Source organism: Gopherus flavomarginatus, chromosome 22 (genome assembly GCF_025201925.1).
Source record: "Gopherus flavomarginatus isolate rGopFla2 chromosome 22, rGopFla2.mat.asm, whole genome shotgun sequence".
NCBI lineage: Eukaryota > Metazoa > Chordata > Testudines > Testudinidae > Gopherus > Gopherus flavomarginatus.
In genome coordinates this window covers 7168079-7188249 of record NC_066638.1, presented here as the reverse complement: position 1 = coordinate 7188249, position 20171 = coordinate 7168079, and the positions used below count along the sequence as shown (strand labels likewise).

General features: G+C 42.2%; 2 protein-coding genes across 8 annotated transcripts in view; one reads left to right on the top strand and one right to left on the bottom strand.

The window, feature by feature from the left end:
- RBBP4 (RB binding protein 4, chromatin remodeling factor) overlaps nt 1-20171 on the bottom strand; it is a 43265-nt gene that overhangs the window by 21754 nt on the left and 1340 nt on the right. For 3 of the 6 annotated variants that reach the window (XM_050932623.1, XM_050932626.1, XM_050932627.1), the window contains exons 2-12: nt 20018-20165; nt 19143-19288; nt 16549-16722; nt 15192-15307; nt 14906-15066; nt 14675-14801; nt 14474-14551; nt 13115-13191; nt 12953-13010; nt 12742-12852; nt 10422-11538 (exon numbers count right to left, since the gene is read on the bottom strand). In XM_050932623.1, coding sequence (XP_050788580.1) covers nt 11473-11538; nt 12742-12852; nt 12953-13010; nt 13115-13191; nt 14474-14551; nt 14675-14801; nt 14906-15066; nt 15192-15307; nt 16549-16722; nt 19143-19288; nt 20018-20165 — 1262 coding nt within the window. In that variant the 3' untranslated portion in view covers nt 10422-11472. Of the gene's footprint in view, nt 1-1258; nt 1628-10421; nt 11539-12741; nt 12853-12952; nt 13011-13114; nt 13192-14473; nt 14552-14674; nt 14802-14905; nt 15067-15191; nt 15308-16548; nt 16723-19142; nt 19289-20017; nt 20166-20171 lie in introns of those variants that run through there. The other 3 variants (XR_007770926.1, XM_050932624.1, XM_050932625.1) reach the window with 3 other exon arrangements.
- On the top strand, nt 54-9297 carry SYNC (syncoilin, intermediate filament protein). Of its 2 annotated transcripts, none has more exons than XM_050932637.1 (4): nt 54-230; nt 2944-3913; nt 7285-7409; nt 8710-9297. In XM_050932637.1, the coding sequence occupies exons 2-4, from the start codon at nt 2951-2953 to the stop codon at nt 8768-8770; spliced, it is 1149 nt and encodes a 382-aa protein (XP_050788594.1). In that variant the 5' UTR covers nt 54-230; nt 2944-2950; the 3' UTR covers nt 8771-9297. The 2 variants fall into 2 exon arrangements, with proteins under 2 accessions (XP_050788594.1, XP_050788593.1); XM_050932636.1 differs by lacking the exon at nt 54-230 and adding an exon at nt 279-573.

The window sequence follows — 20171 nt, the reverse complement described above, 5'->3', positions numbered from 1 at the left end:
AGCCAGCTCTCCCTTTCTCCGCCCTCCTCCTCCTCCCTGATTACACTGGGAGGGATCCAGTGTCTGCCTGCAGCTGGCATTGCAGCTGGCTTCCAGGCAAAGAAAGGGAGATTGCTGCTTGGAGGCCAGGGGGCTCTGGTTTCTAACACTTTATTAATAGCAAATACACACTCCCATGCTACGCCCACGTCCAGTCCAGAACACGAGGAACTGGGCTCCTGGAGAGAAAGGTGAGCGCTAACAATTGCAAATTGGGGCTGTGCTTTTCCCTCGTCTGGGACCAGATGGGGTAAAGGGGGCAAAAGGCAAGGGCTGGGGAGGGGTCTTCCCTGAGCAGAGCCACTTTCACCCTTCTTGCTGGGATTAACCCAGAAAGTCCAGCAGCTCTGCTCAGAACGTAGGGCAGCAGGGCTCCTGCAGGCAGCAGCTTCATTCATTTGACAGGGTTACAAGATCTGCCAGGAGTCTGCCTTAGTCAATACATGCAGGTCAGACTACCAGCTATTCTAGTCTGTGCTGAGGAATGTATTGTACTTCACCACGGGACCATAAGGAAGGGATGTTACGTGCCAGGTAAGAGATTCCTTGTGTGAACTAGAGAGAGAGAGAGAAGAGAGGTGGTATGGTGAGTGGATGTGAATCTCTAAACCCAGATCTGGAAGGGTGGGACTGCAGTGTGTGGTCTTAGGCAGTTGATCAGTTTCAGGATTAAATCCTGCAACAGCAGGACAGGTGTGCCAGGGGTTATTTCCTGATTTTAGTCCCACACATGCAGATGAGCACCAAGGAGTTCAATTAGCCAAGAAGATGATGGTACCAGCTGAAAAGGGGGTCTGCTTTTGTCCTCACCTTTTCACGATCTTTCCCCTTCTCCCTTAGGAAATAAGAGACACTCACCCTGCTTCTGAGGCTAGGGATGTGTCATGATTTCAGAAAACTGCCTTATTTGGAAAGAGGGAGCATATCCGTGAAACTAATCTGTTCTCATCTTAGAAGTGTTTTAGCGAACAGAGGGGAGCGCTGTTATTGTGCCAGCCTACGTGAATTTATTTCTAGGTGACTAGACGTTAGCTCAGATCCATGCTGGCAGCGAGCATGCTTTCTTCCTCTCTAACTCTACTCCAAATTGGGTGTGGTTGCAGCTCCCCACTGAACCTATTCTAGGGTGTTATTTAAAAAAAACAGTGTAACGGTCTTTTTGCAATAGATCATTCTCTCCTCCGGACCCCAAAGCACATGTGTTTAGACTAGTTATGACTGAAGCATTTTGTAACAATAACATGTATTAGGGACTTACATAGTTCGTAGTGGATGAATGATCAACTCACAGCTGCAGAGGCGAGTTAAGAATCCCTCCTGGGAAAGCTGAAGCTTCTCTGCTCTGTGTTAAATGTTGTATTCCATCCTCAGCCATCTTGGAGAGCCTGATGCATTCTATCAGCACACTCCCTCCCTCGGAGGCTGTGTCAGCATGGCAGAAAACCAGGCAGGTTTTACTGAAAAATCTATAACTTGGCAGTAAAAATTGCTGTCTGCCTGACATTTTGCAAGACAAGCTCTCGGTGCAACAGCACCTAGTAAAAGCCTTTCATTTGACTTTCTATCATTCTGAGTAGTAAATTCTCTCCTAAAAATAGAAGAGAGAGATACAGACTTAGCACATATATTCCAGTCACAGCACATGGGAGAGGTAGGAAGACACATTATTATTTTGTATTACTGCAGCACCTCAGTATCCTAACCAAGGCTTGTGTACACTTACATTGTACAGCGCTCTAACTTGCTGGCTCAGGAGTATGAAAAATCACCCCCCTGACCACAGCAAGTTTAAGTGCTTTAAAGTGATAGTGTGGACAGGCTCAGAGCGTGGGGAGCTGCGCTCCCAGAGCTATTCCCCTCGTGGAGATGGATTACCAGGACCACACACACACTTCAAAGCGCTGCCGTGGGACATAGCCTGACAGAAATAGTTTGACAAGCAGTAATATGAAACTAGGCATGTTTAATGCACCCATCCCTACAGCATCTAGCTACCAGCTCACGTACCAACTACAGAAGAAATATAGAGATGTGTTTCCACACCCAACCTCTAACAGCGAACACCTTCACTCACGTAAACAAAAAAGTTTAGCTGACTGTTGGTCTAGGGGTACATATGCCCACAGACATTCCAGTAGGATCCTCTGTGCTTGTGACGCAAAGCACTGTGAAGAAACAATGAGTAAATGGATCTATTTCCTGTGAGGCAACAAGGAATGATCAGAAACAGTCTTACTACCGGCAGCCAGGAAACAAAAGGATACATCTACCCTGGCATTTACAATGCAAGTCACCATAGTGTCTATGTGCCAGTTTTTCAGCAGAGTCATTCACTGGTCATATCCTGCCATGGGATAACAGTTTGCATCATTAGTGAAGTTTTACTACCTGACCAGTCATGGTACTGCAACTTTGTAATGTATTGTCCTGGGCTGTTTATTCTGTAACTCCCTGCAATTCCACTAGATGAAGTGGTTCTACAGTTCTGGGAGGGTGGGTACCACTGGAACTGCAGCTGGTTTTCAAATTACTACTACACATCTCTTCTTCCCGGTCCATCCGAGCTAATGTCACTTCTTATTTTATTTGTTAAACATCTTATATTTTTAAGAGCAAACTTATAAGACCATGCACAATGCATCAATTCCAATCATACTGTAGCCTTCATGCTTTGAGAGCATGGTCTCTTGTAAAGAACAGGAAGGGTGTTTTACTTGTGCAAAGGCAGCTAAGAGCAGCAGAGATGGGGCCCTGCAGCAGGAGCAGGGGCTTAGCTTAACACACCATTAACGTTCCTAGTTCAGGGGAACCGGTTTGAGGAACCATTCCTTTAACAGTTTGTCAAGGAAGATTGAAACTCGCAGTGGATGTTGTTCTGATTCACACTTCATCTCTCATTTCCAGGGACCTGATGGCAGATTCAGAACCCCCTTTGGAGCTGCATGTGGACGATTCAGGTACATGCTTAGAGCTCGAGGGAGATGCTACAGATGCCCTGTTGGAGCCTGAAGTGGCACCTGCCCCCTTAGAGCTACATATGGGTGACACAAATGCCCCCCTGGAGCTGAACAACACAGACACACCCTTGGAGCAGCATGTGGATGGTGCAGATGGTCCCTCGGACTTAGATGTTGCGGAATCCCAGACTCTGAGCATTGAGGAGCTGGGAGAGCATTTCCAGGAATGCATTGAAGCCGTGGAGCAGTTGGAGAAGGAGAGGGATAGCCTCATCCAGGAACTCACGCTGCTCCGGGAACCTGCCCTTCAAGAAATCAGACAAGCTCATGAGGAGATACTGGCAGCCTACAGGCTGCAGGCCAAGGTGAAGCTGGAGCGGGACAATTTGAGAAACGAGATCCGACAAGTCAAGCAGAAGCTATTCCAGGTGACCAGAGAGTGCGTGGCTTGCCAGTACCAGCTGGAAACCAGACGGCATGACATGGCCCAGTATGCTGTCTATCAGGCTGAACTGGAAACCAGGGTAAGCCAGCTTTCAGAGGAAGTATCGCAGCTGAGAGAGACTTGTGAAAAGCAGAAGGAACAGTTCAGGCAGCGGCTGGAGATGCCCCAGTACCGGGGGGACAGCCATTACTTGCAGGAGAGCCGAAGGCTTTCCATGGAGTTCGAGAGCTTTGTGGCAGAGAGCCGCCAGGGCCTGGAGAAACACTATGAACCGCAGCTCGTGTGCCTTTTAGAAAGGAGAGAAGCCAGTGCCAAGGCTTTGCAACAAACACAGGGAGAGATTCAGGGGCTGAAGGAGACACTGAGACCACTGCAGGGAGAGGCCAGCAGGCTGCGGCTGCAGAACAGAAGTCTGGAAGAACAAATCGTGCTCATTAAGCAAAAACGAGATGAAGAAGTTCTCCAGTACAGGGTATGTTTTACGGGCCTATAAAATAGCTTAAGCACCACTCTAGTCTAGGCCTAGTCTCTGCTGCTTCCATGTAGGTGGTCTGGCCCCTGGATTCAGCAGCTAAATACTACAGTGATTGGTGCTAGACAAGTACCTTACACACAAGAGCTGGGAATCTTACTCTGAAACCTGTGGAAACTAGGGTATAGAAGACACTGCACTCAGAGCCAAAGGAAAAGATGGCAGGGAATAACAGAGGTAATAGGAAGTCAGACATCTACTTGCCGATACATTTAGTAGCCCAGAAAAAACATGTCCCCTCTCCTTGATGGAGGCAAGGCAAAGCAACGGGAGCTGCTAGGTAGGCAGAAAAGAGAGGTTAGAAATAAAGAGGACACCAGGTGATATTGCTAGGGATTCACCACCATGGGCAGCCAAAGGAAATATTCTTCTAGTTTAACCAGATCGGTTACCAATCTCCTCTTCAAACACGAGGCACCTAAATAGCCCCTCCAAATAACAAAGCCAGTCCCTACCTCACATGCTGTGTGAAACGCAATGGAGCAGAAATAACTTGAGCTTTGTTACTTCAAAAGCAAATCTTAATTAAGGGCCTAAAGTCCAGCACCATGAGTTAGATTAAAGCCTGTGAAGCAGTGTAGTGCCAAAGTTGTTGATTTTTATACCTGCAGCAGTTGTCTTATGTATTTGCATTTAAATCGGATGTCAAATACAAGTCCTGCTTAAAGTTTTTTGTTTTTTTAAAAAGCCTCCAAGCTTTGATTGACTTATGAGAGAAATGAAACAGATCCTCTGTATAATTCAGTGAAACTCCATTGACTTCAATGAAGCAACATCAATTAGCACCACTGGAGGATCTGGCCTTATCTCTGTTTAGATTTGTCCCAGGATGTCTCTGTATACTGGATGCATAGGCATAAAGTGGGATCGACAGGACTACAACAACACTGCATATCCAATATACAGACACACACTAGTTTACAGGTATGTAACACACACACCTGCTGATTTATTTCTGTCTGAGAGACATACATGTTCAAATACCACAGAGATAAGCACATCATAAACAAAGAGGGAGAGAGATGTATCCAAAGAGTCCAACGTGCAGCACATCACATTTCTGCTTGGGGCTACCCGAGAAGAACGTAAGAGCTTCACTTTGTGCTGAATACAGCAGTTCCTCTTATTCCGAGCAAGCTTCTACGATGACACTAGTGTTCAGAATACCCTGTCTGCGTCTGGGATTAGTTCCAGGTGCTGGTTAGTTTATAAAGCCTTAAATGATTTATGCCTGTTATTTATCCTGTCACCTTGTTGCCAGGACCCTGGGCTGCTAACCTTGTGAGCTTCAGACTGCTCTGTAAGACACATTGGAATTGCCCTCACTGGTGCATCATTGGCAAAGTCAGCGAGTGGATGTCCAATATTATTTTGAAAATTGAAGCGTTTGCTGGCAGCTGGTTTGAGTAACACGAAGCACCAGTTGTGGAGATGTTTGGCACCATTACAAATGCCTAAACCAAATACACTTATTACTAAATTACTGATGTTGATGGGAAGAGCTGTAGCCCTCCCTCTATTGTTTCAAATAGGGCTATTTTCCCCTCTAGAGAGAGAAATGATTTTCCTACAAATTCCCATCCTGCATTAGACCAATGGTCCATCCCGTCTGGTATCCTGTGTCCTCCACTGGCCAACATCAGAAGCTTCAAAGAAAGATTTAAGCCTTCATTATGGCTACTTATGCCATAGCCTGCTCGGCGGATGGAAAGGAGAGGGAATTTCTTTCTAATAGTGGTTGGTTTATGCCCTGAAACATGAAGGTTTAGGTCTCATACATTTTTTTTATCCCAGTTGGTGTAATGGCAGATATTACTCAGATAAATGACTACTCCTCCTCAGAATCTTACTAAGCTCTTTTCCAGCAATATGTTCCACAGTTAAAGTTGTGTAAGTTTCCTTTTCCATTTTAAAATCTGCTGTATTTCCTTTATCTTGTTCTTGTATTATGACAGAAGATAAACAGAAGCCCCCTCGTTGACCCTTTTTCTATCCCTCTATCACATTCACCTCTTCTCTAAAAATAGTCCAACTCTAATCTCTCTTCCTGTAGAAATTCTTTCCATCTTTAAACACTTTCCCTAGTTTTTTCTATTTCTAGAATACGCTTTTTGAGACCAAACCTGAACCCACAAAATTCAAAGGGGAGAATGTACTGTCAAGGCCTATAATGGCAGACTATTTTCAGTATTGTTCTACTTTTCTTAACATAACTAAGAAGAGTCTACGCCATCTAGTAAATGAAGTTGGTGCTCCCTTAAAAGTAAAAGCCTTTCTGAATGCCCTGATACAGCTGTTTCCTTAACATTTTGGGTCCCAGTGAAAGCACTGCCTGGCTGACTTCCTCCTGCATTAATAGTAATAGTCTTACATACTGTGCCCCAGGGATGCTGCCTTCCTTGCCAGAGGTTATCTATAAAGACAAGAGAAATGTCCAATGTTAAGATTTCTCCCCCATTCTGTAGGAAAAGCAGTTAAATACCTACAGAGTGCACTTCGGTGAAGATGATCCACCACACTTAACCCCATTTCACTTTTCAGCTAAGTTAAAGCAAGCCAAGGCAGTCAGTGGCTTCTAAAACTGGACTTGGATTTCAATCCCTATACCCTTTCTGAACGCTGCTGTTGAAAAGCTTTTGGCAAGTTGCCCTGATCATGCATGAAGGTAACAGATACAGCAGGCTCTGTAGGAAGAATAAGTCAAGCCATCTATGTCCAGATCAGCTCATGGCCTTACATCAACTTTTCATTTTAGATTTCTCTTCCCATTTAGCGCTTGGAAAGGCCAGGGTTTGCTGAAAATTGATTCCGATGATCTCCCCACTATTTCCCCATCACACAAGAACTCAGGGTGTACTCTCCCCATTAATTTCCTCTTTACCTCCTGGCAATTTTACATTAAGATAAAAATACAGATTAGATCTCTCTGAAACACAGAATTTTCCTGTTTGTATTACACTTCAGTTATTGCTTCTTGAGGCACTATGAGCTGAGAAACATCCCATATGTACAGATGAGCCTACTGAGCATGCATTAGCACATTCGGCCAAGAGCAGAATTTCCTCCCTAGGCAAACTAGGTTCCTTATCTATACCAGGGATTAATCAATGGGTGGGGCTAGCCATCAGTATAGCTGCACCAGTGCAAACCCAGAATGTAAACAGGCAGACCTGCTATACTGATGGCTGCAAGCAGGGTAAATCCTTTACCTCCCACCCCTCCCCCTGTAGGCAACACTAAGAGCTGGTTAACCTTCAGTCCCCAGGACCTGTGTCTCATAGTTACACATCAGACATTTTCTTTGTCCACAGGAACAGGTGGAAGAGATGGAAGAGAGGCTAAGGGAGCTGAAAAATGAGGTCCAACTTCAGCAACGTAAGAACCAAGAGTTGGAAGAGCTGAGGACCAGCCTGCACCAGGAGCTATCTATTTACAAGTCAGTTTATTTCTCTTTAGTTTTCAAGGGCCGCCTTATACATTGGTTGAGTAGGAGCCTAAGGCTCCTAGTTCCTATACAAGCAGGGGACCAGAGCAGTCCTACTTTGACTGAAAGCACTTACTGTGCAAACTAGGCACAATACCATTAGTGTCAGCCAGAATGGGGAGGGATTGGAACACAAGTATTTACCAGAGAGCAGGATGAGACAGATAGAAATTAAAATGGATAGACCTTTAGCAACACAGAAAAATTGAAGTGGGGACACAATTTTCCTGAAGAAGGCCAGTTTTGGAAAAGTGGATATTCTCCATCACCACAAGCAAAGGGGAAAATTCCCCTTCTAGCCAAAATATCACCACTGCTAATTTTTTCTGGGGACGCCTCATCATGTTATGGGAATGCTCCACAACACCAAGAATTTCAAACAAAAATACATTGATTTGCATCAGAACAATCACCGGTCTCACTTTTCAAAGTTTGCACTTTGGGACATCTTACCCGTTCCTTGGGCTGTACAGGCTCTGGAGATGTTTTGTAATTTTTCTTTTTACTGTAGTATGTTTCCCACTCTTTACTTTTGTAGTTTCAGAAAATATTCCCTCACTCCAGAGAGAGATATCATGCTTCCCTCAGAACAATTAGGAGGGAATTACCCTTTCCTTAAGAGGGAGAAATTCAGGCTTCTAGCCCATTTCATCTCTAGTCCCTCTCCCAAGACTGCCAAAGGAGTTAGTTTTATCCACTCTTCTGAACGGGTATCAGGTAGCAAAGACTTTAGGACACTACAGATGTAGGCCAGATTATTCTAAATCACAGGTTTCACAGGTCAACATTTTCAAATATGAATGGTCAGTCTTGGACTCTTAAATTCATATCTGCACCTAAATAAAAAAGTTGCCTAATAGTCAGAATCCCTGAATACTTACACATGCTGCAGGTGTTCACCACTAAAAGTTAGGCCACTTAATATGGATTGAGACATCTAAATAAGAAACCTAAAATGGGGCACCCAAATTTAAAAGCATGTGTTGTCTGTGGCCTGTCAACTCCATTCCTCTCTCTGCCATAGCAGTAGTTCCTCATTTGTCAAACTCTGTGCTAAGGATAAGTAGATCTGCATTCTGGAGGCAAATCTCACAGTTCTACATGCTTAGTCAGCCAACCTGGTTGCTATCCAGTGCTATTCCTGAAACCTTGCAGCACTAGGATGTTCTCATAAATAAAGTCCACCTCTTGTAACTCTCCCGATCATTATTTCATAGAATCAGTGGCCTAAATCTACTTTATTCCCTTGCAGGGGCTGCTTAGAAATCTATGGTCATCTTTGCAACTCAGAAGAGAAAGTCAATCAAGACTGATTCATGGATTTTCCTTATTCTATCAGAAAATAAATGCAGAGGCACTAAATGAGAAGGACTGAAGTATCTGCAGTGGACACTTCCATTTCCCTCTCCCTGCTCACCCCTCCTAAATAAGACTAGCAGCTATTTAAAATCAGGAAGACTAGACAATCATTTGCTTGTTTATATTTCTTGAGGTGCTGCTCTGTTGCTCTTCTAGCATGGTAGAAAAGAATGAAGCTGCTGTCCTCCAGGAGAGCACAGAAAAGTACACTTGCACTAATCAACGAACATATAAAGAGGAACGATAGATGTATGTTTTGCTGTGTATTTGGAAAGCATATCTGATCTTGCTTTGTAGGTGGACTGTATAAGCCTACACAGAAACGGTCATATAGAAAGCCAATTTTTTTGTTTCGAAGAACACACTTCAAAGGACTACTGTTGTTACACAGTAAACAGGATGGTTTCTTTTGTAGTACAAAAGATGACGATTGTATTGTGACATGTTCTAGTAGGGTCCATAAACTAAGTTCCCAGATAAATGGTTTCCACTTTATATAAAAATTTCACCTTGAAAATAAGGATTCAGGTTTTAAAGGCTGCTTGTATATCCCAAAGCACAGTCTGCCTCATGGAACACGCTCACGTGATCAAATCCAAATTCGCAGATGTTTTGTTCACACCTTAATGATCATCATAGCATGTAGACCTAACAGCCTATTAACAATCGGTAGGGAGTTTAAGACCCAGGCCTGGTCTACATCTAAAATTTAGGCTGACCTATGTTGTTCAGTGGTGTGAAACATTCACTCCTGAGGGTGGCTTAACTACATCTCTAAGCCCTACTGTAGACAGTTCGGTCAACAGAAGAATTATTCCATCAACCTAGTTACTACCTGTTGGAGTGGTGAATTAACTACAGCAATAGAGAACCCCCTTCCATCATTGTAGCAAGTATCTACACCATGGCACTACAGCAGCAGCACCACCACAGCATCTGTAGTGTAGACACAGCCCCACTCAAAGTACCTGGGGTGATTCAGACTCTGCAGTAACCCCTTTTCCGAACTACACCTCAGTCTGCTTCATTTCTTGAAGGCCAAGCTTTGCCTTAATGTTGAATGAATCAGAGCCACAAAGCCTTATATAAAAAAGGCAATCCATGCTACATAACCTTGAATTTGATTTTTGACCTCACGGATATCAAGATTTTGGACTCTCCCCGTCCCAGGCTGCCACGCCATTAGAACTTTGTCCTTGAGAGGGTGTGAACAGAAGAACTTTCTAAAGGCTAAATTATGGATAGCTCTGTACATGTACTCTAGAAGGAATGGGCAAGAGAGTACCCTTCATTCCTCCCCTATCAGCACAGCCATGTTTTGGCTGAAGGGGGCACAGAGAAGATAATATGTGGTACTGCTGCCAATGCTAATAGCCCCAGGAGGTTGATGTGGAGAAGCCATGGTACTGCCTCCTATGCACCAGCATTCTCCTGGCAGCATTTGTAGGTCACACCTTTTAAAGCACCTCCTAGAAGGTATAATGCCTCCACACACACCACTGCTCAGTAAGCATCTCTATTGTAAGAGGTACAATTTTGCCTTGAGAATGCACTTTTCCTGAAGATAAGCTTTACACACACACACAAATCAAAAGCTGCACACCATTTATGTAGAAAAACAATTTATTCCATCTGAAGCACTTACACATAATTAGTCATGGAGAGTAATATCCTACTGGTTGAACAGGTCACCCTAGTGGGAGATGTGCAGAAGTCAGTGGTCAAGGACTAACTCCTTAAAAAAAAAAAAAAAAAAAAAAAAAAAAAAAAAAAAAAGGGGTAGCTCATCCACATTTAGTTAATATTTTGTTTTACATATACCAACTACCAATGTTTTTTTCAGATTACTGGGCATGCCATCTGTGGTACATCAGTCTGGTAAAAACATACAACTTTACAACTTGGTGGTCCCAAGTTTTAAAAACCATTTCACAGAAAGGAAAGAAAATATAATATGAAAAACACAGCTCAAGAACACACAATAGAGCAAACTACATGGGTGATGAACAATGATCTGCAGGAATAGCTACCGTATCCAAGATTCTGTGTTGCCCACCAGAAGGGGAAGGGCGGGGGAAGAGAAAGTGAAAACCCGGAATTAAGGAAAGAACTGTAGTTCTGGTTGAAGTCAGAATCTGCACTTGAAAATACTGGCACACAGACTAAAAGGATCCTGACAGTCTGAGTTTTACCAAAAAGAGGACAACAGATTCCACTCTCCACTTATCAGCTGCTCACAGATTAAAACCCCTTGCAACATATGAACTGCATCATCTCAGGTACACACTTAGGTGGCTCCATCCCTCAAACCTTGGTTAAAGTTAGCCAGAAAACCTGCAGCTTTAGCATTTAAGCAGAAGAAAAACAAAAGTGAGTTTTTTTCCCACTTCATGAAGGCATCTTAGGCCAGTTCGATACACAATAAGCTTCTGTAGGAAATTTAAACAAAGAGCTATAGCACAGTACCAGCTCAGTTGGGCCAAGTCCTTAAGTTAGAGTCCTCACTGTTGGAGTTAAAAGCATTGTTGATGGTATCTACATAAGGAAGGCTGAACACAACAAAGTCTATGTGTGTCTCAAAACCAGTGTTAAGTCAATATCAGGGCTGGAAGGGAAGAGAGGGAAAGAGGACTAAAAACAGTAAAAGGTCAGTCATCTAGGACCCTTGACCTTCTGGATCCACACTTCCTTCAGGGTCTTCATCATTATATATGTTCTCAGCCTGCAAAACAGATATAGGGGGTGGGGAATTGGAGAAACACTTAACAGGAGAAGTATCAGTGAGGTAGCCATGTTAGTCTGGATCTGTAAAAAGCAACAGAGTCCTGTGGCACCTTATAGACTAAACCGATGTATTGGAGCATAAGCTTTCCTGGGTGAATACCCACTTCGTCAAACTTATGCTCCAATACATCGGTTTAGTCTATAAGGTGCCACAGGACTCTGTTGCATTTAAGAGGACAACATTCATCTGAGTTAAAGGGATTCAATCGGAGCACTCCCAAGGACTGCAGTTCTAGCAGTTGCTCATCTCCACATACTGAGCGCTCATCCCTCAAGGCCATTTAGCATTTACAGAAGTGTTACTAAAAATACAACGGAACCGTCTCGTAATGGTCATGTTTTCCACAGTATTCCCTTAAACAAAAACTCATTATAAAGACTGTAGTTTGTACATACACACACACACACACACACTCTTAGGGACTTGCCTCCTTAACTGTAAGTGAAGATCACTGAGAATCCCACTGTATTTTAAAGAATTAAATATATGGAAAAGAACCTTTTTTTCCCTCTTTTTTTAAAAAGGAACACACACATACTCTACACACAGTAAGTGCCTTTCAGAACATCTCAAAGCACTTCAACGCTATCATACCAAAGCCCCTGCGAAGTTGATATTCCACTCATTTATGGGTAGATAAATAGGAGGTGAAAAAGCAACTGTCAAGGTATAAGTCACTTAAAAACACTAGTTTCTTTTCCTATGCTTCTAACTGGAGTTACATAAAACAATATAAAATTAGTTTCCCTAGCCCCATTTATTCTATTTACCATTCGTAAGCATTTCACTCACTTTGGACAATGCCCGATCAGATTTCAACTTCTCCTCTGGCTCTCACACACTAATATAATGTGTGGGTTCCAAATACTGGAAGAGAATGTTTATATCCTCCCAAAAAAAACACATTTTTGGAATTGAGAGACATGAAGTAGTTTCTTTAATGTTTGGTTTTTTTACAAACAAAACCTAAACCAACTTCAGGTGTTTCCATGCAGCCTTCGCCAAGGCTGCAAACAAGTCTGTATCAGAGCAGGGAATTCTACTCTGCTCAATAGATCTGAGATAGTGTCATTTCCCACACAGCCACTAAAACAAAAAAACATGCCCCCCCTCCCCCCCACAAACCACAGAGAAACTTACCATTTGCCAGACTTGCATAATATTGTCTTCTGATACAGAACAAATTACCCAGGGTTCATTGGGATTCCAGGAGAAATCAGATATCTTTGCAGTGTGACCACCATGAATAAACTAAAATTGGGGAAAAAACCAAAAAAAGACAGAGCATTCAGGTCTACAGTGCAGAGATGGAGAGCATGTCAGATCCAGTGTTATGGTTTGGGAAACTTACCAACAGCTCCGGTGGGCCATCCTCTGCATCTTCAGGGGACTGCTCTTCTCCAATTTTACTGTAGTGGAAACAAGAGCGAAATGTAAACAGATTTTTCTTAGGACACAAGGGAATTGATTCAGGAAAGACAACAGCACGTAACATTGTCAGTTTAGGACTTACCTCAAGTCCCAGACATTTAGCCTGCGGTCAGTACCACTGGAGGCCAAAATAGTTTCATTATGAGGAGACCACTGAACCTGCAAAATTAAGAGCACACATCAGAAAGGCAATGAATCTTAAGAAGCGATGCGTGAGACAGTTAGTTAGTGGAGCAACATCTGCTTTATCTCATGAATGCGATCTTCCAACTTCAAATTGTAAATGCATCAATTCAAAATATGAATTTTCCATTGATAATGCTTTTACATGGAAGAGCGGCTTGTGAACACTCAAGACTGCATGCCTAAAGCATGAATGAGGTGATGTGCTCAGACTCCAGGGAGCTGCAACATCCAATCTTCCTTCTCATGTGGGATGCTTACTGAAAAAACACTATCCTCCAAGGGTTACACTTACACAAACCATGCACTCATGTGAAATAGGAAGCAAGATTACATGGAGCACAAAAAAAAAAGCGGAACAGAGGGAAAAGGAATAAATCCCACAATCCTGTTTATACCAGCCCAAATACTAGAGTTACTGCCTCCAACTGGAAAATAAACTATTCCTGGGATTACTACTTAATCTGATAACTGGGCCAGAGGTTGAGGGAAGAGAGTAGGGTTCTAAGTACATATCTTCCAACAGTGCTTGTAAGCGCCATCAAGGGTTCTATTTAGAAGCAGTTATAGTTCTCAATGATCGCAATCATCTTACCCAACAAACCCCTGCATATTCTTCTCTTTCAAATCACAGTGTTCCATTTTGCTGCTCTTGGACAATTATCTTCACCTGCCATCTCTTCTGATGCTGAAGATGCTAGTCTGTCTATAAAAAATGTCCTGCTTTCTCAATTGTTCCCTGTCTCTAGCTGATCCTGAAGATCCCCATTATTGGTCACCAGTTTGTACTCTATGAAGGTGCAGCTTTCCTTGAGGGACAAATTCAGATGATGAACATGCTGCAGCTGTTTCAGCACACCGCCTTGTTTCTGTCTACCACCATGAATAATTTATTTTTACTCTGTATTGCTAGCATTTCACTCTTCTAGTGATAATGAGGAATGGCCATCATACCTCTCGTCTAACCTGTTCCAGTCTGCCAATCATTTTATTAACTCCCTTAAGGGTTTGGTATTCTCCCACATTTAGAGAGCTCACTATCTATGGAGCTCCTCACTGCAACTAGTTACTGCGGGGAGAATCACAAAGATGAGCTAAAAACCCGCCACAAGTTTTTAAATGCAAATATCCTTAGTACTAAAAACAGTGGAAAGAAAGGAACTAAATGGACGAATTTTAATATTGTGCAGGATGTCAGTGTCCTCTCAACTGCAGGAAACAAAAATCAAAGTAATTCCATAAAAAGATATTACTGTACCTGAAATATTTCATCTTTATGAGATTCAAAGGAATGCAGCTTCAGTTTTAGGTTCCTCAGATCCCATAAAGCAACAGTCTAGTCAAGAAAATGGAAAAATAAAATTAAGTCAAGAGATACTTTTAGCAGAGTTAGCAATATATGGTTGTGTGAACATGAGCTTAAGGGATGTCATCTGTCCACATTCAAGACAGACCATACCTTATCAGCTGATCCTGTAGCCAGAATAAACTCACTATAGGGATTGAAAGAGAGGCAGTTCACTTCAGCTGTGTGAGCATCCACAGAATGGCTGGGTTTGGAAGTGTTGTTTGACCGGGTGTCCCAACTACAAAGAAAGGAAACGTGATGGGATATAAACTTTTCCTGTCCAATGTCACGAGAAAAGGAGGAACGTCCCCCACTTTACAAATAAAGATACTACCCACTTACATCATGAGCTTCTGATCATCAGCAACAGATCCAAAAAGAGATTCGTGGAGCAGGTGCCAAGATACATCTTCCACTACTGCTGTATGCCCTGTAAAGATGGTCTTTGCATCCACCACTTTACCTTCCTTCGGAACAGCGCTAATATCCCACAAGCAGATGGTCTTAAAGAAAAAGTGTATCTTTAAGATAGAGGAACTCTCCTCACCTCCCCCCACCCACCCCTAAAAAAGCAATAGTTAATCAACTAAAGCACAGCCGGCATTTTACATACATTTACAATACTCACATGATCATCAGAAGCACTAAGCAAATGCCCACTCAGATTTGGATTCCATGATAGTCCATAGCCTTCCTTTTGGTGCCCACGAAGACGCAGATCAGGGTTACACTCTCCAGAAGGGTCTGCAAAGGTAATGTCAGAAAACTTCAGTTCCTAACAACTCCACTAATGCAAGCCCATCATGGAGCACAAGGACAAGAATTCTACGGTTCTTCCCCAAGCTTTGCTTTCACATTTTAAATAGGATTCCCACTTTAGTCTCTTGATTATTTTCTCCAGTAGCAGGACCGTTTCATTTTTAAGAAAAGCAGTAGAATGCACCAAGACAATCTACAACGCTAAAGCAAAGTGTTACAACTAATTTTTTTTAGCTGCTAAAAGGAGGAATTATATTTCAAACATTTATTACTGAGGGGTAGCCATGTTAGTCTGGATCTGTAAAAGCAGCGAAGAATCCTGTGGCACCTATAGACTAACAGACGTTTTGGAGCATGAGCTTTCGTGGGTGAATACCCACTTCGTCGGATGCATGTCATGCATCCGACGAAGTGGGTATTCACCCACGAAAGCTCATGCTCCAAAACGTCTGTTAGTCTATAGGTGCCACAGGATTCTTCGCTGCTTTTATTACTGAGGAGCTCCATTCTTGATCAGGGTTCCATTACTCTAAGGTGCTATAAAAACATAAAGACAGTCTTTGCTCTCTGTCTACAACCTGTAAGTCAAGAAGTAATTTGTCAGCCTGGATGGTGCAATGTAACCCTCAATTACTATTCTGGTAATTCTCCTTATTGCATTAGTAGGATCTGTTTTCAATTAAGCTCCCAAAATCCACTCATTTTGTAATTAGCAATGATCTTCCTCTGCTTCTCCCAAGAGAGTCCAAACCAGTTTTTAAGGCTACTCCCCCCCACTTTGCCTAGGCTGTTTGCTGATAATTTTACATTGCAGTTAGCCAGGACAGCAGCTCAGCCACCTAGCAAACAAAACAGCTTCCAACTGGCCACTGATCATCCTCCATTACCACAACAGGTGAACTCCCACCATTGCCTTAGTGAGGAAATGCTAGTGGTGCTCCACTCAGCCAATACATTCTACACAAGACATGACAAAGCATGCAGTGAGGCAGCCACTGGTGGCACACATCAACTAGTTCCTTGGAGAAGTCTTCTACACAAGTTTTTAACTCTTAGAATTAAAACTGACAAGATGTATCCCACGATACCCTTAAGCTTCTATTGGGCTGTTTCACCCTTCCTTCTACACCCCCTCAAAAAAAGAAAAAATAAAGAAAGATTCACAAGGCCTATCCATTAGAATTTTGCTCCAACTTTGGACTATGGTAAGAGAGAGCTACAGACACCTGGTTTAGAGGGGTGTTTGGTGTAGTCAAAGACCAGGACATCGCTGGATGGAGTCTTTGTGGCAATGATGCATGGATTTTGGGGCATGTAGCGTGCTCTGTTCACTTCTCCTTCATGGTTGATCTTTATTTCAATTTCAATTTTCCCACTAACAGAGCCAAAGCCTCCAAACTCTGGAAATAAGAAACAGATAGCTGTTAATAGTGAACTGAGCAGGTCATTCAAATCAGAATACGAGAACTCAACAAGGCCAGAGAAACAGTCACATGGATTACAGGACAATACATTGTTCTGAAGCAATATTCGCAGAAAATAAGCCAGGAGAAGCTGGTTTTCAAATACTTCATTTTGAAATGTATTTGTTGTTGTTACATCCATACATCAGGACTCTAAACTAGCTCCCAAACCATGCCCAAGACAGTTTATTACTAGAACCCTCTTCTAATTATTTCAGTTAAGAAACTCACGACAAGTGTATTACTGGTGAAGGTGCAAGACTAATTTTTAAAAGAGCCTGTTCTACAAATAGGTAATGTATGTTGGGAGATTAAGAACAGATGTGTTCCAATCAAACACAACAGTTTGAGTCTTGCCCAGTTAGATGGTACCAAACTTTGTTTAACAAAGCATAATACTGTCCTTTAAGGCCTGGAGCTACAGCACAATGTTGTTCAACAGTTCAGCCTGCCTCTGCAGCCAGGACCAATACAGCCTTCAGCCTACCCCCAAGGCTCCCTGAGGAAGCAACAGGACCTTGTAGGAAAAATTTGGCAGGCAAACCAAGGCTAGGAAAGAGAATAGGACCTACCACCATTGGTCTGGCAGCAAGGGACCAGAGATGAGAATGTCAGAGTGACAGAATCCCTGGACAGAGTTCCTGACCTCTCTTCCACAGTGTTGGCATCAATCTACCTACTCCTATGAATGGATTCACAGTAGATTTCTCTTCCATTTCTGAATGATAATGAAACCACATTGGAATCTGGCCCATGAATGCAAAAAATAAGACTTTCAGAGAAAGTTCAAAATTTTTAGATAAGATTTATTGAATTGATAATTTCCTATCAACTGAACTCTCAGTAAAATGGCAAGGTTTTCTTTTGTGATGAATGTACTTTACGGTACTGGGACATTAAAAATAACTAACAAAGTTCACATTCCTTGTCAATGTTCTTGTAATAAATTAAACAAAGTTCTTGTTTATGCTCCACTCATTTACAACTAATAAAAATATGCTTAAAATAGAAGATAAATGGACAACAGAAAACATATTTCTGTTTTAGAGTAGAACTGAGGTGGAAAGGTTATATTAAGCAACCTGCCCAAGGCCACAAAAATGAGGCCCTGCCATGGGCATTTAGACAAGGCATTCATTAGTGCCACAGCTAGGATTAGGTCAAGCATTCTTGGCTTCTAGTCTAGTGCTCAGTTCAATAGGCCATACTGCCTCATATGGAAGAATGAGTTAGTAGCAAGCATATCAGGGTTACAGAAAAAGTCAGATGACTAAAAAAATTCAGTGATAGCCTTTTTGAAGCTGTGTTTAGCATCTGAATATGAAACTGAGAGCAAGTATTGTGCGGTATATTCCTTGAAAGAGGTACTAATGTGAAAGTCATTAAATTAAAACTAAAGCCATTTTAGGACCACAATTAAAGGTTTTGGGCTGAAGAGATTTCTACAGACTTCCCATCTCAATTATCTGAATACTTCTTGCAATTTTATTGTGATTCAATACCCATCATGAAAAACAAAAAGTATTAAGATACCAAGGAGAAAAAAAGCAGCACAGAGATTTAACATTTCTGGAAAACAAATACTAAAATAAAGTATTTTATTAGATAGAATCTTGTTCATGAGCAATACTGAGAAGTCCAAAGATCAAAATGCCAGTTGCACAATCCTGGCTTCTAGCAAGAAAGTGCACAGCAAACAACTGGATTGGGAATGATCTATGTCATGTAGAACAATTGATTAAACTGACTAAAATAGCCATTCCTTATAACAAGTAGGAACACTGGCAGCCAAACAAGGCTGCAGAAAACATGGGATCCAAACCCAAAGTATTTGGCTATTTAACTGGACAAAGTACAATCATCCTTTTTGTTGTGAAGGGGCTGGCACAAATATTGACAGCAGGATTCAAACTAAAGAGAACATTTGAAACATTACACCCCCTCTAAGGCCAGGGAAAAGGACCCTTTCACCAGGTTAAGAAAACACAGTCACTACAAAGGAATACTTTATGCAATGTAAAAGACAACCTGTAGAATTCAATTGTCTCATAAAGGATATACAGTTGTACCCCACCATATTGCAATAAACCTTTCCCCCTTTCTTTTCATCACTGTTACAAGAAAAAAAGGTTACATTTTACTAAGTGAAAATTAAATTTCATTCAGTGTAGCATATGGATTACAGAGGTACTGGGTAGAAATCCATGAGAGAGAAGCTGAATCTTTTCCTGATGATTAAATAGTGTAAGAGTTTTTAATTTTATATCTGTACTTTATGAACCCAAAGCTAAGAAAAGGCCAAGAGCTAGTGAGAGAAAGATCAGAACTCCACTTCGTTCATCACATTTGAATCTTACCTCCTTTCTCACTATCATAGTGTGAAGCATCAAACTGTGCATCATCATTGGGCAGCTGAACACTGGCTATCACAAGATGGTTTTGTTCATCTGAAGTGTGGGTCCCCAGAACTAGTCGATGAATACTGAAATCTTTGCCTTCAGGTCTACAACAAAATGAAATTACATGAGGAATCAAGGGAGAGAGAGAGAGACACCTGTAACCAGCTCATCAGAATGAGCCATCGCCTGGAAGTTATCCCTTACAAAACAAAAACAAAAACACACAACACAACCACCCACTCATTTTAGCATTGTCCCTGCCCTCCTACTCAGACAGGAGAACCCCTCACTCCAAACAAGGTTGCTTCCAGATCCTATACTGGAATCCTCACAGCACCAAAGCCTACTTGTTTTCTTTGCCCCTCTATAGTGTCCCTGATATACCCCCAAGGAGCTGCTAGTGGAGTAAAACCTTGAGGTTTATTAGCACTTTCTGCAAACAGCAGATGGAAAATAAATTGGCTCAGAAATTTAGGGGATGACAGTGGTTGTGTGCAGACAAAGAAGCAGGCAATGGACATATATAAACTGTTTACTTTTACTCTGAAGCTTTTGTCGGGTGGAGGAAGAAGAGCAGAAAACAATGGGATATTTTGAATATAGGCAAAAAAAAATCTGTCAAGACAGCTCATTTCTAACTCAAAAAGGAGCAGAGGTATTGGCTAACATTCTGCACATCATAACAGTCCTCAACTCACTACTGATAAGGCAAGAGCACAAACAGCTGGTCATGGAAGACAGCAATTATACAGTCTCACAGCAATATGAGATGTGATAAATTTGTTCTTCTGTCACCTTCTCCCTCCTCATTCAAAATAAGAGGCTCAGTTTACCTTGTTACATCAGGAAGCCACTGAGCAGTCAAGCTGGGCCACTCCAGAGCATGGGTCATTACCAGATCATACAGGAAAGGAGTGTTCTTTTTCCAAATTTTATATTCCTCATTGATCACACGCTCCTCCACCGCATCATCAAAGGCTGCTAAAG

Excerpts from the sequence above, each read along its gene's own strand:
- SYNC (XM_050932636.1), top strand. The coding sequence starts at position 524 with ATGTATTGTACTTCACCACGGGACCATAAGGAAGGGATGTTACGTGCC. Across the intron at positions 574-2,943 it reads GAAGGGATGTTACGTGCCAG|GGACCTGATGGCAGATTCAG; the intron begins GTAAGAGATTCC and ends TCTCATTTCCAG. Across the intron at positions 7,410-8,709 it reads CAGGAGCTATCTATTTACAA|GGGCTGCTTAGAAATCTATG; the intron begins GTCAGTTTATTT and ends ATTCCCTTGCAG.